The 17,801-nt window shown below is 41.6% G+C and overlaps 1 protein-coding gene across 3 annotated transcripts in view; it reads left to right on the top strand.

The window, feature by feature from the left end:
* WARS2 (tryptophanyl tRNA synthetase 2, mitochondrial) overlaps positions 1 to 15,978 on the top strand; it is a 53,190-nt gene extending 37,212 nt beyond the window's left edge. For 2 of the 3 annotated variants that reach the window (XM_054222522.1, XM_054222530.1), the window contains exons 4-6: positions 1,536 to 1,621; positions 4,265 to 4,383; positions 6,430 to 15,978. In XM_054222522.1, coding sequence (XP_054078497.1) covers positions 1,536 to 1,621; positions 4,265 to 4,383; positions 6,430 to 6,878 — 654 coding nt within the window. In that variant the 3' untranslated portion in view covers positions 6,879 to 15,978. The remainder of the gene's footprint in view (positions 1 to 1,535; positions 1,622 to 4,264; positions 4,384 to 6,429) is intronic. The other variant, XR_008469532.1, reaches the window with a different exon arrangement.
* The last annotated feature ends 1,823 nt before the right edge of the window (positions 15,979 to 17,801 follow it).

The following is a 17,801-nucleotide window of genomic DNA, read 5'->3' as shown; positions in this document are numbered from 1 at the left end:
CAGTGTATTTTTTTCTGCTGGAAGCTACAGGATAATATTTTGGCAGACTTGTAGAAACTGTACTAAATAGGAGGGTTGTTTAGTGTTGTTAGACTGATTTCGCTAGAATGCTTGGAGTTATTTCAGTGCTTATTTAATAATGCAAAACAACTAGAAGATACTGCAGTGGAAACCTTGAGCCTTTCTGATTAAGGAGTTCCATAAACAGCGGGTTTTTTGCACCGTGAAGGATGGCTATTCTGTAGATTTTATGGAAGAGGGTGCAAAAGAAGCAGATGTTGGAAGAGGAGTATAGAAATTATAAATATTAAAAATGTGCTGAGTGATAAAGTTAATGCACCTTAAATGTTTGCCTTTATAAGTTTTAAATGTTCATCTTCTTAATCTTGGTACTGCATCAACTGAGTTCTTGCATTTAATTTCCTTCTATTTAGTAAGCAGAAAACCCAAAAGGCAGGAGACAGAAGTATCAAAAGGGGGGGGTGGATCTTAAGAGTAGTTTGGCTTGCAGAGTTCAGAGCAGTCTTAAATACCTCCAGATGTTTTCTTTTTTACTGTTTTTCTTCTTAATTAAATAAAAACAGTAAAACTTAAATACAGCAACCAGCGTTAATGCATGGCATAGATTAAAGCCAACCTTTTCAAACCTGAGGTTCTAAAGTTAAGCTCTTAAATCCAACTTTGACTGGATTGACTTTCCAAATCTACAGATAGGTGTTACAGGTGCTAGGCTTTGCAAATTAGGTCCCCTGAACCCTAAGCACTTGGAGATGTAAACAGAGGACAGGATCTGCATGAGAGGGTGAGAAAAATCTAAAGATATTTGAATAGTCTTAATGAAATATTTTAGATTTTAAGGGTTTTAGTGTATTTAAAGATTGTTAAAAGCAAAAACTAGGTAAGCCATTGCTAGAACAGTGTGAGTATCTGTAGCCTGTCTTGATTTAAATGATCCTTATCCCAGAGCAGTAAAAGACTTCAGTACAGTGGGTGGATTGTGGGGAGCAGCATGGACTAATGGAGAGAACACGAGACTCTGCCTCTGTAGTTCTGGGTTCTCCTCCTAGCAGTCACTGACTCTCCTGGCCACTGTGTTTGGACATGATGTCTTGATCTCTTTTCTGTCAAACACAGGTATTAATGCCTCTTTATATCTCTATGGTAAAGCATTTCAAAAACTTACTGCTGAAAATGCTATTTAAAAAGTAGGGTTTATCGATAATAAGTATAATAATCCAGCCTGGTTGTTTTGTATTTGTAATCAGTTTCGTTAGTAAAATTACAAACAGAAAGAAAATGCAAGCCTATGTTTTCTCCTCACTACAATATCAGAACAATGTAGGGAAATTCATAAATGCAGGACATAAAATGTGGGATGTGTGTATTCACAAGGAGCGGCTTTTACATGGCATGCTTTTCTCTAGAGTAACGCAACAGGTTACTCAAATTAGTCAGAATTCTAATTAATTAAAATCACAGACTTTGACATCATTAGCCAAAAGTGTGATTCCTCTCTGTTTTTCTTTTGCAAACAGATGAAGCGTGCCAGCCAGAATAATGAAGGAACTGTTGGTTTGTTGACTTACCCAGTGCTTCAAGCCGCAGATATTTTGCTGTACAAGTAAGAGGCAGAATGTGAGCCCATGGGCAATGACTGTTGGGCTGCATTAGAATGAATGTTCGTCAGGTCAACATGCTAACTTATTAAGTGGGGAAGCTGGGTGTGATTAGATCAGAAGATTGGAAATGGATGACAGCTTTTTACCTCTTGAGTGTCTGGTTGAAAACTGGCCTGGTTTGAAAGCAACTGACAGGGCTGTAAAGAGAAAAAACTGGTCACTTCAGAACAATTCTTAGGGAATTATAACACATTGATGTTTAATTATACATATTACATGTTCACAAACATATATGTATATTTTTTGAAGTAGTTATGCTTCGTTTTATGCAGTGTACTGTGGAGATACTTAAGCTGGCTGTATATAGTATACCCATATTAGTGTGGGATTCTGTGTAGGCCTGTTGATACTGATGAAGAAGTGAGAAATTTATTGCACCTTGTGGTGCCTGGGCTAGTTCAGTTTTCTCTGTGGTGTACTATGTGCTGCAATGGAAATGCCCCCTAATGAGGCACTGGTGACTCAGCATGGGTAAGTTTGTAGACTAGCTCGTAGAGTTTGTAGTGCATTGTCATGACTGGTTGTATTTCGTAATATGCTTTAAACCGTCTCAATAAGTAAACGTTAGAGATGCTGCACTATGTATTAATTATTTTTATTACGAGCGTATTTACTTTGGGGAATTGTTTTGAAGTGAAGTTGTGAATATTTGTTGGGGCAGGCAAGTAATACAGGGCTATGAGAACAGAGTAACCAAGATTAGCCAGTTGTTAACCCAGACAAATGTATCTAGAGAAACTTAATACTAAATGATCATTAGTAGGGGAAAACAGTAATGCCAAAAGGCAAGTAGATGAAATCTAGAATTCACTTGAATTTTAACTAAAAATAATGGGAAGCAAGCAAAAGTTGGAATAAATTTGAACATTAAAATAACCTTCTAAGCAGTGAGTCAAAGTTGATTGTCAAGCAGTATTAAGGGGGAAATTTAGAGAACTTTATCAGAAATCACCTTGTTTTGATTGAGCTCAACCATGTACGTCTCTTCCATCTCTAATACGGTCATGTGATTCATCATTCCTTAGTGAAGCCTGTGATTTGTTTGCTACCATGTGTATTAACAGCAGGCTGTCCAGATAGAGCACAAAACAAGGAAGTGAAAGAGAAACAATATCTCTTTGAAGAAATTTGACATTGTATCTTTAATAAGAAATGTTTTAATGTAAAAACATAATATAGGGAACAAGAATCAGGGTGAAATGGAAACACAGGAAGGGAATGGCAGTCATGAAGAAGAACTAAGAGCTGGAGGAGGGGGCGAACCAGTACTAATTCAGATGAACCAAGGATCAAAGAGACAGGAAAATGGACAGAAGGTAAATATTTGACAGAAAAGAATAAAAATAGCACCAGGACAGAAATATTTAAAAAAACAGCAAGGAAAAAGGCAAAGAATCATGCAGAGGCATTTATAAAGACAATATGTTTTCTGTTTAGTGGCGAACTTTGTGAATATGGAACCATTTTGGCATATGGAAACATTTCTTTTGACCTGCTTAAAGTATATTGACTATGGTAACTGATTTTCTTTCTGTTAGTTGTAGGCCACTGTGATTTCCTATTGGCTACTGTAACTATTTTTAGGTTGCATTGCTGATTATTTGGTGGGGAATAAAGGTGGACAAATTGATTCCTGGATGTCAGCCCAGTAATTCAGAATCGGAAGGAAAGAGTACCGTGTTGAACTGAAATTTTCTGGGAACTTAAAAGATGCATAGTGAACTTCCTTACACTGGAACATATCCAGGATTCAGAGATGAATACCCCACAAGCCTTAAAAAAAAAAAAAAATCTGCTGGGGGAGGGGAAAGTAATCAAAAGCTGGCAAGACTTCAAGTCTGCCTCATCTAAAAGAATCATACATTTTTAGAGAGTATGATTAACTGTGGGAAAGAATCACCAGGGGAAGTAATGGATTCTTTACCTCCTTGTGTCCTCTGATGCAGACTGTGTTTTCCTCCAGAACTGCATTCAAGCTATTGAGTTCAATACAGAAGATCAAATGATCCTTTGATCCTAATAGTTCTAATCTATGAATGATAACACTTGTGGCAGTAGAGGCACTGTCCCACATGATATTTATATAATGGTGACCTATGAGGAAGAGCCACTCTCTACTTTCCTTCCCTTGGTAAAGCCACAGTACTAACTTCTCAGTAACAGTTATCTTTTCCTGAGACTTGACAAGGCAAAGTGCTTGCGCTTTATGCCTTGCAGATCTTTCTTACTTTGTTTGCACACTGTAACACATGCTTTTTGATCTCTGAAGAGATAGCAGGAGATACTACAAAAACCTTTCTTTGAGCTGAGTTTAATGGTTTGGTCTTATTGGTACTTTTACCGTATATGTTTTCGTGAAGGGCTATTTTCGCCTTTGGAGATGTGCTTCAGTTCAGCACAAAAAGCAGACTCATCCTGGCATACAGTCAGTCTGGGGTCTTGTTCCCACAGCACCTATATCTAGCTGGGACTGAGTGTTTGTCTCAGTCTGGCCTTCGCTCATGGCAGAAGCTGTGACAGTCTTGAGTAACATTTCAACTGAACCGGAGAGCTTTGAGTTTCCTGTATCTGTGTTTTATTAAAAGGTCGACACATGTTCCCGTTGGAGAAGATCAAGTCCTGCACCTGGAACTAGCCCAAGATATAGCACAACATTTCAACAAGAAATACGGAGAATTCTTTCCTGTGCCCAAAGCCATTTTAAGTGAGCTGGTCTTGGTTATTATTTTTTTTTCTTCCCCCTTAACTGCACTTCAAGGTTGAAGATGGGTTTAAATATTGTGGAAATAGTTTCAGGGACCAAGAAAAGGGAGCGGAAAATTAAAAACTGACAACAAGAGACTAGAGGCTGTGAAACTGAGCTCCAAAGATAGACATAAGGCTTTACAAATCCCCAGTAGAGGAATGTATGCGACGTCTGGTATTCTAGTCCAGGGGGCCAGATGCACTCCACTGCTGCCGGTCAGCCTTGCTCTTCAAGTATTGGACCTTTTAAGAGTAGGGTCTCTGATCCACGTTGCTAGTTCAGGAGACGCATAAGGAACAAGACAAGAGACCTCTAGCAAGCAGAATTCTTCAGTGTGTGAGTGGTAGATGTTTACATTAAGCATGCTAAACAGCTTGTAGATTTATTGCTATAATGCTTAAAAATCTTTTTAAGTGTGTTTAATATATACTTGCATATTTCAGTAAGGGTCTCGTATAGAACTTAGACTTTCCGGTTTTGATCTTAGATTTAGAGAGACTTATAAGGAAAATCTTCTCAGTCATTTTTGAGCTATAAGGTCATAGGCCGGGGGGTGAGGAGGAGTCAGATGGCACAAATGGCATGTTTGTTAAGAAACGTGAAGAATTGGGCAAGGAAGAAGCATTGCATCTTTGTTTTAAGTAATGTAGAGGAATGCACAGCAGAGACCTTCGCCCCCAAAAGGGCAAGGAGCTCTCACCTTAGAGAAGACAGGCAGTAATAAACCTTTCTCAATTTTCAAGTCTCAGTGACAAAATGGTGTTAGACCCAGCGCAGAGCTTAGAGACTACTAGGTATTGCAAGCTCTGTAGTCTCTAATGAACAATTAAATACTAAGCACTGTAATGAGGAGCTGAGTGGAGCCTAGGATGCAGGTGAGACATTTCCTGGGAAACAAAAAAGCTCTATTTGGAAAAAAAAAACCAAACACAACCCAAAACAAACAACAACAAAAAACTTACCTCATGAAAGCATACCTTCATAAGTTCACAAGTATTGCAAACCAATGAAATATCCTAGATGAATGGAGAAGTTAAGAACCTGTTCGGACTCACTAACTATAGGCAGTTACCTGGCAGTTACCTGTAGGAGTTCATGAACTCCTTCAAATTTACAGAAGAGAGACAGACTCTTCCACATGGTGATTCTGAACAGAACACTTTCTGGGGCAGTGTGTATTGTACCCTGGAAGAGTACTTATCCTTTCACTGAGTACATAATTTAGTTGGCTGTATTAGGTGTCTAAAAACAATTGATGTGAGTACTTTCTACATCAGTGGTACTTTGTCTACTCAATGTATGATGTTTCTTGGTGAAAGACTGAAACAGTTTGGGTTGATGCTGTTAAAGAAAGTACTTTGCAATATTCCCATAATGCTAGTACTCTGTTTCATGTACACACATATATCTCAGTAGTTTGTACAATACCCACACCTCTCTTATCCGAACAGTGCTTTCCCTGTATCAGAGCTGGTTAGTGTTCAGTTAGTGAACTCTTCGTAACTGTCTTTATTGATATTTTGGAGAGTTACCTAGAGATTTTGTGTGGAAGACTTTCCTAAAGTAAGGAGATTAACTGTTCTGGGATTCTTTTTTGACTGCTGGATTTAACCTGTTTCTCCACTGTTACAGAATCTTTCAGTAACGTGCAGTTCATGCTGTGTGGGTAACTTGTCCCCAGTGTCAGGATTACAAGGGAGGGGAGAGTTTTTGGGGAAAATCAGCATGTAGCCACAGAAAATGTTAGGAAGTTTCCCAGCAGAAGTTTCTGCTCAGCGAGGAGGGGAGAAATGGAGCAGGTTTTCATTTAGTTTATGGGAGGAGAAAAGTGACTTAGAAGGACAGAAGTACTAAATAGGAGCTTACACGATTGTGCTCACAACTTATTTTTAAGCAAGGATAAAGAGAGAACTTTATCACACTGCTACAAAGTGTTCTTAGCAATTGTCATAAGAAGCCATTGTCTCTGTGTGTTCTTAATTATTCCTTTTTTTTTTTTTTAAGGTACAACAAAGAAAATAAAATCCCTCAGAGATCCGACAGTGAAGATGTCCAAGTCAGACCCACAGAAGTTAGCTACTGTTAACATAGCGGACAGCCCTGATGAAATAGTGCTGAAATTCCGCAAAGCTGTGACTGACTTTACTTCTGAGGTGACCTATGACCCAGCTGGTCGCCCTGGTGTCTCGAATCTGGTGTCCATTCATGCTGCGGTAACAGGGCTTAGCATAAAAGAAGTGGTACATCAATCTGCTGGTCTCGACACAGCTCAGTACAAAATGGTGGTAGCGGAGTCAGTTATTCAAAAATTTGCACCTATCAGGAATGAAATCAAGAAACTCCAGGAAGACAAATCCCATCTGATAAAGGTTTTAGAGGATGGAGCAGAGAAAGCCAAAGAACTGGCTGCCCCCATCTATCAAGAAATAAGACGACTGGTGGGATTTCAGTAGAAAATGCTGAGTAGTTGCAAGGACTTTTGTTTCCTGGGACAGACATTTTGTTACTTGTATCTTTAATCATTTTGGTTTGAAACAAAAACTTCTTTTCCTGGAAAATCCAAGTAGAACATTGCAGGTGTTTGCATTAAAAAATGTGCATGAAGCCAGATATTTCCAGTGGGACCAGCATTGAGCTTGTCTGGATAGTCAAAGAGGGAGGACAGAAGCAATCATAATTCATGAAGAAAGCCTGCCAAAGCAGAATATAAGATTGCCTAAACGGGGGTTTGGGTTTTTCCGTTGACCACTGCAAGAACCTGAGGTATAGGCAAGGTGATCAGAATCTAGCAGAAAGAATTGTAATCTTCTGAGGAACATCTTAGATGTGCATGTGATCTCGTTACAGATGGACAATGCATCCTATTGGTGGTTATTCAGCTTTGATATGGTGATTGAATGCGTTCTTGGATAACCAGAATAAAAGCGCAGACTTAAAAATCACAATGCTCAGGGTGATGAAGAGAGAACTTACTGCCTCTCCCTTTCATGTCCTCAAACTCAGTGTAATTTTGTATCTGCACCTCGTTTGTGTGAAGTGAGTCACTGTGTCGTGTGGGTATGGATATCCATACTCTGAAACTCACTGTGACTGCTGCGCTAAATGGCCTCTTTGGTAGTCACTCCAAAGAGTCCTGAGAGTGGACTTGAATTTCACTTCTGCCACCTGTATTATCCTGCTGGTCAGGTCTAAAGTACTTCAGTGAGAAACAACATGTGCTTCAGCTGCTCCTATTCCACCTTCTGTTTGGTTTAGCACGGAGCTCCAGGATTTTCAGTTCAGCATCAAGTACAGGATTCCTTTAGCAAAGGTGCAGGGGAAAAGATGTAATCTTCTGTGAAAAAACACTTTAGGTTGAGAAATCTGAGAACTTCCTGTAAAATTTACAGAATTACTGTTTAGAAAATTGTGCTGAGGTTAGAGCCAGACTGAGATTAAATAGGTCTTCATGAAATCTCCCTACTGAGCCTCAAGAAAGCTCAGTGATGAGAGAATGGTGTTAGCCTCTGCTGATCCTAGGCCTTACGAAGACCCACAGACTGGGACTCATGGCATTTGTTGGGGAATGTGTGGCAGAGGGGAACTGCCAAAAGGAGACACGCTCTTCCAAAGAGGGGGTAGTAAGTAGTACATGCTAAAAGGTAATGAAAGCCCTACTGGTCCTGTGCTAGCATGTTTAAGTGTATCATTGCACTTTATGGTGGTGTGTTTGAAATTGCTGCACTGTGGTGTAAATTGAGTTCATCCTGTACTCCGGCAGCTCATAACCATTATACACCTATGGTGTTTGTCATGAAGGATTGCAGTCTCACATGACTGAGTTAGTAAAACTGGGAGGGTTTCTATGTAGTGCAGTTTTTTTTGTTTATTTGTTTTTTTAAAAATAAGTTATTTAGTTAATTATCATAGTGAGGTGATTCAGAAAGAATTATTTAATTTTGCAAAACAAGAAGCTATGGACTGAGTGTCTGCGGAGACCTGTATTTATTTGTTAGGGATCTGAAGAAGATAACAGCCATGCAAGAATTGGTGATGACAGAGTTTCTAAAGTTAGTCAAGACTAGAGGAGCAGAGTGAATGGAGACAGAATGATGGGAAACCAAATTCGGTGTAGACAAGTCCAAGGTAACGTCCTTTCAAACAAATAAGTGTATTCAAAAATAGTCCCTATTTTCAGAGTAGCTGTAGCAGATTAGGAAAGGGCACAGTTATAACTGTGCATATTTAGGTAGTTATACAAAACTTTTGTCGGTGTTTAACAGCTGCATTAGTCTGCATGGCAACTAAGACAAAAAATTAAGGCACACTGTTACCGATGCTTACTTACTTGGCATAAGGTGTTTGCTGTGACACTTTTTAACATGGGTTGATTTCTGCAAAGGTCCCACAATAGGTTCCTTAGAACTTCACATTAGAGAAGCTAACACAGTGCTCATGGAGATACTGAAAATCTTCAACACTAGTGTATCTAGTTTCTACATGTTCCTCTATTTTATTAACAAAGATAGGAGCATGTATTCAAAAGGCAAATCATAGTTTCAAGGTGTCTTTACAGTTCCGATACTTAAATCACCTAACATGTACGGTTGGCATTCAACACACGACCTACAGTCAAAAGGAAATAGGAGTATTCGTATGTCCTCAACACAATTTATTAATAAAAAAAGAGGAGGGGAGGGGATGACATCATCAGGCAATCCTGGCTTATTACCCAAGCTGTTCTGAGCAGTCTTTCCAAAACTATTAGATCTTTTCAGAAAATCACATAGGTGGAGCAAGAAGAAAAGCTTCAAAAGAGCCCTTTCTTTGGGGTAGGTGTTTAATGTTAGCAGTGTTTCAATCAAACTTACTATTTTCTCTCTTTTTAATTCAAGAATAGACTGGGGGTTTCCCCTTCCCTTTCCCCTGTCAGTCAAAACAAATCTTACTTGCCTGACCTATTTCCTTCAAGTAAGGAAATATGCCTCTCTCCTCTTCTTCTTCAGGGAAATTAAACTTGTGTAAAATTAGTATGTTCACCTACTGGTTGTTGACTTTAACTTTTTTATTTTAGTAGCCTCTGTGGAGGAATTGTCAAAATAAAAGCTGCGTCTGCCCAGTGAAATAATCCCAATTCCACTAACTACCATGGTCATTAGAGTCCCCTGAGAGGAGACAATAGCAATGTAGATGTTTGCAGTGTCTGCTGCCTATTTCAGTTTTGTTAGAGCGTGGCTTTTCTGGGAAGTTAACCATCTTGGCATTCAGGTTAAGAGTCCAGCTGGGCCTAGCCTGACTGCTTCTTTGCATTCCTTGACCCATTTACTTGGCATCTGGGAAGAGTTGTCAAGAAGAAGCTGGCTTGAAGCAACATATGCTTGCTACTATCGGTAAAATTTATTTTTAATACCAAGCTGGTCTGATCTCTTTGTTCTACCCCCCTGTTTCCTCTTCAGAACATTTTTGTAAGCGTCAATTCTAGATGGTGTTGTGTGACAATGTTTGCTTTAGCAAGGTAGCGCAGATAAGTTAGAGCAGCTTTTTAGAGAACAGTTGTTGGAGACGGCTCAATGCTATGTATTTCAGAAGGATTTATTTCACACTAACTCTGGTTCAGGGTGCTGGGGCTTTACTGTTGGTTTACATCTGGAGTGCAGTAGGTGTGCTCCTGAAATGCATTTTCATGTTTGGTTTCATACAGTTCATATTCCCTGAGACTTCTCTCCGATGCCTGCTGAAGTGCAGTTAGTGGGGATGGTGGGGAGTTTCTGCAGAAGCGCACTCCTGATCCCAACCATGGTGCTAGTGTAGGCATGCCTTGTGGTGCTGTGGAAGTTGTTGTAATGTGTTCTTCCAGGACTGGGTGGAAAAGAGATCCAATCACATCTTTCCTAGTTGCAGAAAGAAGAGTTGAAAGACAGAGAGGTATCCTTACCCCTTGCTGTGTTGCTCTCTGTTTCAGCTTCCTTTTCTTCAGTGATCCTTTTCCTTGAATATGTGCAGTAATTTGTGTCTTGGTCTCAAAATCTCCGCCTTTCCCATTCCTATATGTTTAGTGCATCAGAAGTACATATGTAGTGGTTGGGATCTGCAGTATCAGAACTAGCATATCCAGGTAACTGAAGAGATTCACTTACTTCTAGAGATGAACATCAGCTCCGCAGTGAATTACTCAGATCTATATGCATTTATACTATATATATCCTATAAACCTTCATACATTTGAGACATTTATCTTTGCGACCAATGGTTCCTAGGAAGTCATCTTATTGGTGATAATAGTGAGTCTGATAAGCTGATAGTGAGTCTCAGTTCTGTGCTCACAATTTGGAGCACAGAATTTACTGGGAATTTTAGATTCAGGAACACTGTTTTCTTCAGTAGTGTTCTTCTTCAGTTTCTTCTTCTTCTTCTTAGACTCCAGATGATGGTTGGCCTCATAAATAACTCTGGCACTGCTCTAGCATTTGCATACATCCGTGCCTCAAATAACTGGACAGTATGTATATTGTACATTATACTGGAATTTGCTTGTAACTCTTAAAGATGTGGTTGAAGTGCACTTAGTTCTCAAACACTGGGTTCATAGATTCTCCAGAAGGCCTTGTGCATAGTTCTGATTCAGTATGTGTTTATCTACAAACAATTCAAGCAAAACTCCTTAGCAGGATTATGGTTGCTTCCATTCAAGGTTAGGGAGTTCGTATGAGTGAGCCGGTCCTTGGGTACTGACCTGTATCTAAATGTTTTGGGACTGTAGGTTATCAGAGCAAGTGTTTTCTGATCCTTGGTTAGGGCCATCGTGATTATGATAGCAGCACCACAGTAAATACTGCTCATGAAAGCCTTTATGTCAGCTTATGTAGGAACTCTGTATCTGATTTCTTGAGGACTGTACTATAATGTGAAACTTTAATTTTTCTGGTCTCTAAAGTTTGCTAGATGATTGTTTCAGCAGAAATCTGTTTGGAAACAATTAGCCAAAGACAAATCTAATCCTCAGATCCAAAGCCTTTGGATGTTTTCCAAAAGTGGGTATTTCCCAAAACAGCTTCTTTTTGAGAAGCTACAATACCAATTTCAGTAGTTGCAGTAGAATCAGTAAGAGCCAGAGGTCCATTCTGAATGACTCATTTGTATTTTTTCATTACTGTTCTGCACATTCTGCTTATCCACATGGCTCAAGGAGCATGACAAAGCTCAGAGAGGGTCTGTGTGTAGTTCTGGTAATAGCAACAATATAGATCCAGGTGGGTTTGACTCTTGAATCTAGTGAGCATGCTCTTTCAGTGGTCCAGCTTGGTTAGATTTATGTTCCAAACAACAGATGGATCTTTCACCTGTGCTGATATCTCTGTATTTGAGTTCCTGGATGCTGCCTACCTGTTTGTTTATGAGTGATTGGTTTGCAGAGAGAAGTAGTCTAGCATGCTAGCATAGGGAGTCTGGTGGAAAAGGTTTTCTGTTCAGGAAAGATGTTCTTGCCAGGAAAAAAACTTTCTTTCTGCTATATTGGACTATCTAAATTTCTTTAAATGATTTGATCTGTTCCTTCTTTTTGGGTAAATTTGGCAATAATAGCTGCAAGAAGAATGTTACTTCATTGTGTAGTCAAAAGTCTTGAAAGGACCCAGGTATGTCCTCTACTCCTTTCAGAAGTCCCTTACATCATGGAACTTTACTGGTTGCCTGAGCCAGTTTCAGGGAAAATGCTGTGGCAAAACTGTGATCTTACGTGACATTCATTGATCTAATTAAAGCTTTTGTATTTTGTTTTGGTTTGGTTTTTTTAACTCACTAGGTTGTGAGGGAAGACTTTTGTTAAACTTTGAATTTCTAACCATTTCTATCACATAATCCTTTGCTGACCAGATGACAGCTGAAGTAATGGAAAATTCTATTTATTGTCACAAAAGATTCTCTGCTGATTATCACTGTCTTTTCTGCTGTTATTGTTGGTTGTGCTAATAGTCGTATTGTGCAAGGTTTGACAGAAAAATATTTATTTCATTTTTGCCAGTGAAAAATTATTCGACCTGCAACAGTCCCACATTATAATCCAAATGGAAGATTCATTGATCATTTTGCTTTTAGCCAGCAGCTTTGGTTTCACAATCATTATATATAAAACCAAATGCCAACCTTCTGCACTGAGGGATGAGCACATGTGCCCAGTTACAATAAACAGTTTAACATCTGGGAAGATATTTTGCTACTGTGGTAAATTGCTGTCACAGAACACCATGACTGAAGATGAGATTATCCACTACATGAGTGGTCTCGTGCTGCCTGTGGACGTGAAACTAAGCACCGAGCTTAACTTCTGTTGTGCTGTCGTGCTCTCAGCACTCCAATATGGCTGTGAGACAGGAAGAGCAAATGTGTGCCACACCAGAAGGCTCGATCACTTCCAGATGTGCTGTATTTGGTGTATCTGCAAGATGAAATGTCAGGACAAGAGTTCCAGTGCCGAAATTCTTAAAAGTTATTAAATGTTTGGTAGTAACAGCATGCTTATAAAAGCCTGGGTATCAGAGCATGGCCGTAGCCTCATTCATGTGGCTAACAGGAAAAGTCACATGGCTGTATGTCATGGTGGAGTAAAGTAAGCCATCTGCTTCCTCAATACAATCAATGTAATTAATGAGTCTAATTTGAAGGGTTAATGGATTAACCCTTACAGGTGGGAAGCAACAACTTATGGCAGAGCAAGGTGGTAACAGATCTCTCTTGCTGTCCTAAAGCATCCAGAAACAAGATGCTCACAGTTCACATGCGGACTTCATGTCGTACAAAGCACAGGCAAGATCCTGCATGGACAGTGTCACTTGTCCTGTGTGCTATTGTATTTACAACTCTCCGATTAGTTTGATTTCCGAGGCGTGTCTTCATTGTTAGAGTGACTTTATTGTCATCCATCAATGTGAAATGATGGTCACGTGCTGATAAAATTAATGAAACTTGTTAGAAACATTGAATGTATGTTCTCTGCTATTTTTGGTGAAAACTTCTTTCCTGATGCCCCAGGATTTATAGAAACATCTTGTTAAGTTAAATACAGATGAAACTTATCAAAACAAGCCTACTCTCTGGCATTACCCAGAGTTTCTAGTATACGTGGCCTCTGGCTTCATTCACCCTGTTTACCTTCATGCTTCCTTCCCTAAACCGCATCCCTCTCTGAGTAAAGTAAAATCTTGTATATTGAATATTGTGAGACTGACTTTTTATTGTGACTGGAAACAGTTGTTCAAATGTATTTAAAGACTCTCTTCGTGGCATTTGCTGAATGAATAACAAAGATCTCAATAAGTGCCTCTTGAGTACTCAGGCCAAGAAAGATCTTTCTGAGTGGGTTGGGGCTTGCTCTGCCCCTGCTTATTCCTTCACAGCCTGTCTGGCAGATGTTCCTACAGCAAGAAGAGAAAAAGCAATTTTTTGTTGAGGCTTGTAGGCCAAATGTAAACTGTGAGTGGCAGTGTGGCATCCATTCTTTTTAGGCAACCCTTATCAACTTTATGTTACATAAGTGCTTGCAAACTCCCAAAATCAAAATTGTGTGAATATTCATGGGGGTAAAAGGGTGGATATTTTCCTTACAGTAGCTGTGTTTCTTTAAGACTTGTTATCTGTGTGTTCTGTTGTGTCCTGCCTTCCATCTGTTCTGATCAGGAAGTTGCTCCTGAGATTCTTGCTCTTGAATAAAGGTTACACTTTTTTCTTGCAACAGGAAGCAAGGTGTGCAGCATGAATGCTGGGCTTCACTAGCTGTGTCTCTCTTAAAAGAATCTGGTCATACATTCCTGGGGCATATGTGGAATCCATGTGGACAAGGCATCTCAAAGGACCACAGTTTAAAGATAGTTTTGATGCACAGAAAGCTCCTCCCCATCACATCAGGAACACTTCTCAAGAAGCACTGAAGTTACTGTCTAGTCACAGGCTCAATGTACTGGACGTGAACAAATAAACCCATTTCTGTCTCAGAGCTAGTGCATGCACAATGACACACGAGGCAGAAGAGCCTTGATGGACCCTGAGAAAGCATTGGTTGAGAGTCGATTACTGCTGCCATTGAGACAACTGATCCAACCTGTGACACTCCTGGCTTATGTTCAGCAATGTGAACCCCCTAAAAGGAAGCTGTGAAGTGGATGAATTTACAGTGTGGGCTCCATGAAGGTTGCAGGTTGTGTAGTGTTGGTATGACCTGTTGGGAAGGTATCATTTTGGTGTCTAATAACCATTGCAGAAATGGCTCGGAGATGTGCTGGGATTCTGAAGATCTTGGATTCAGGTTTGTTGCTGATTTCTATGTGGGAGCTCCACTGAAGTTGAAATGTGCTTTTGCAGCTGGGGGGTGGTATTTCTAATGTGCTTAATTCCAACAGAGAAACAGTGTTGTTTAAAATAGATGTCAGAGTTACAATATACTTGAATAGAGTAACAGCAAAATTGTGGTGAGCATCACTGTGGTTTTAATCCATTTTGCTTAGCAGCATCGTATGCTGGCAGGCTGTCTTGGAATAGGAACTCCACTTTTTTTCCTTCTGTAGTCCAGTGAAGTCCTGACTCAAAGGGCTTCACTCTACTTTCTGCTTGCCTTTGAGGAGATGGATTAGCTGCAGTGTGAATGTCGTCTTTGTGGTTTATGAGGATGTTTCAGTAGATGATGAGTAGGTTGTCAGGGAAGATCTCTAGGTGGCCTGAGAAAATTTAATGGACACTGGAAGGTGACTGGGGGGGGTGGGTTTAGCTCTCTTTAGGTTATTTTTTGTAAAAGAAAAAGTGTAATGTATCTTCAGCTGAGGATCAGCAGACAAGAATTAAAATAAATGGAGATTTACTGTCAATTTTTTAGAATGTTTTTCTACAGATTCATAGCAAACAAACAAATGTGCATCAGCATGGCCGTTTTGGTTTGTTGTTTTTAATCTGATTTCGGTCTTTGTTGTCTGCCTTGGAGTTTTCTGCTCCTTTTATTATTATACTATTATTTCTGCAGGAAGAGATTTGCTCTCGGGTTAAGCAAAGAAAATCTAATAATACGTTTTACTTTCTATTTATTTGATGCCCTTGAGCAAGTTGCTTAACTGTACATTGTCTCAGTTTCCTTTCTTATAAAATGAGGCATAGGAGACTTCATTGCACAGCTATTGGGAGGCTAAACTAATATTTGCTAAGCATTTTGAGCCTGCCAGTTGAAGATGCCCTCACTTGGTGCTGAGTTACAGTATTTCTTCCTGAGATGCTCTATTAGCGGTGCTTGTGGCATGAATAAACATAGTGAAATGTGCTGGAGGGCAGACAGTTCAATCCAGAGTAATAAATAACGGATCCAATGAAAGCATCAAAGTTATCTGCTTCATGGAAGCCTGTAGGCTATTGCTTCCTAACCTGGTACTTTTTTTCTGCTGCAAAATGCCTGAAAATGTCCCGAAAGAAACTTACACTATGGTCTCTACTGCAGCTCCTTAATCTTTGTCTCCTCTCTGCAGCCTGAAAGTGAGGGCCTCTGGCAAGGATCTAATATCAAAAGAAGGGTGATGCCACTACAGGGAGGGAAAAAATAATTACTAAATTTCCTGAATAGTAAACGGTTTGGGGTTTGGTGGGTTGGGTTTTTTTGGTTGTTTGGTTTTTTGGTTTTTTTTGAAGGAGCTGGTCTCTCTGCTTGTTTGGCCTTTGCTTTGCTGGTGGGTGTCTCTAGGGTGGGATGCCTGCCGTTGTTGCATGCCTCTCCCCGAAAGTAGCAGCCAATGGAGAAAACAGGTTTGACGGGGAGAGTGTCACAGGAGCGGTGGTGAGCGTCGCTCAGCTTCCGTGGGTGGGAAGGAGCTTCCCCTCTGCGGGGGGAACTGCGATGCGGGCGGGCCCCCACCGCGGCCGGCGGGCGGGGAGCGTAGTGCGGGGCGGCGGGCGCCAGGGGGCAGCCGCGGGCGCGGCGGGGAGGGCAGAGCAGAGACAGCCCCCGCCCCGCTCAGAAAGGCTCCCCCCAGCCCATGGCAGTGGTTTCCCGCGGCACGGAGCCGGGGGCTGCTTTTGCATGTGTCCCGGGGGCGAGAGGGCGGACTCTGAGCTCCACGGGTACAAGGAGATGCAGCTCAGCCTTCCAAATTCAAACCAGTCCCCGCGGGGAGGGACCCCGGCTCAGCCCTTTTTTTATTTGCGGGGTGAGGAGGTGTCCCATCAGCTCCGTGCCCTGGCACTGCGCGGCTCCGCACAGGGGCCTCTGGGCGCCCACCAAGCCTTTCGAAACGTCACAAACAAACAGGAGGCGTCTTCGTGCTCAAGTTGCGCGTCGCCTTTCCGACTCTCTTGTCTCCCTCCCTCTCTCCTTCCCTCCTTCTAGGAGGATTCTTGATTACTGCACGGAGCGGAGCCCCAGCACTGAAGGCCATCCCGAGCTCTCGGCATCCCGAAGGGCTCTTTTCTCACCCTTCCGCAGATTTCAGAGCAGAAAACGGTGCAGACCCTGCCCCACCTTCGGGGTAGTGAAGCCCTGCAGGGGTAAGGAGAGTGACTCCAGCTTCTCTCTGTCCGTCCCTCTCCCGACGCTTATTCCCCAGTCACTTTCCCTAGAGTGAGCCAGAGGCTGGGGAGGATTTCAGTGGCCAAGTGGTTCGAAAGCATACGGGAGGGGACTGTGCAGGCGCGATCAGATCTGCTCATCGAGAGTCGTTTGCTTAGCCCTTCCCGCTTCTCTAAACACGAAAAATAGGAGATGAGACGAAGATTGGCCCGAGCCATCACCTCTGTAATGTAGGGAGAGGGGGAGAAGCGTGCTGCTCTGCCCGGGAAACCTTTCATTGTTTTGTTTTCAAGAGAGGGTAATAGGGTCGACAAGGCAAAGCACACCTGATCCTGCTAATTACAGCGAGGACAGAATGAATATATCGGCAGATAAACACTCCCGCCTTGTTTTGTTGCAGTATGAGTTCCGATACACGACATTTTTCCTCTTGGCTTTATTCGTTCCCCTCTGCTGGGGCTAGCTAAATAAGCCTTCGAAACAAAAGCAGAGACGTGGGGTTTGGAAAGCCACGTCCGATCCCGGCCCTATATCCCAACCTTGAGCCTCTTTCAGCCTTGCAACGTGATGCTAAACCTCGCGTGGCCCTGCATCTCCTCTCCTACGCGGGGTCGGAGCGTTGAAAGTCACCAAGCCCCGGCGTTGGGCGAGAGGTGATGCAAGAGAGGGGCTGGTCCGGAGCCCTTTGCCTTTGCCGTCCTCCTCGGGCCCCAAACTCGTGGGTGGGCAGAACTACATGCGCCTGTGCCCCCATCCAGGAGCTTTCGGGGGGGCTTGAATCAAGGCAACTATTTCAGCCAAAGCCAGCGTGTTTTGATGAGGCAGGGAATAAATTTGCGAGCTGCTGAGCATCCCGTCCTGTAAC

Source organism: Rissa tridactyla, chromosome 1, assembly GCF_028500815.1.
Source record: "Rissa tridactyla isolate bRisTri1 chromosome 1, bRisTri1.patW.cur.20221130, whole genome shotgun sequence".
NCBI lineage: Eukaryota > Metazoa > Chordata > Aves > Charadriiformes > Laridae > Rissa > Rissa tridactyla.
The sequence above is the reverse complement of the archived record's forward strand: the minus strand, read 5'-3'. Positions and strand labels throughout refer to the sequence as shown.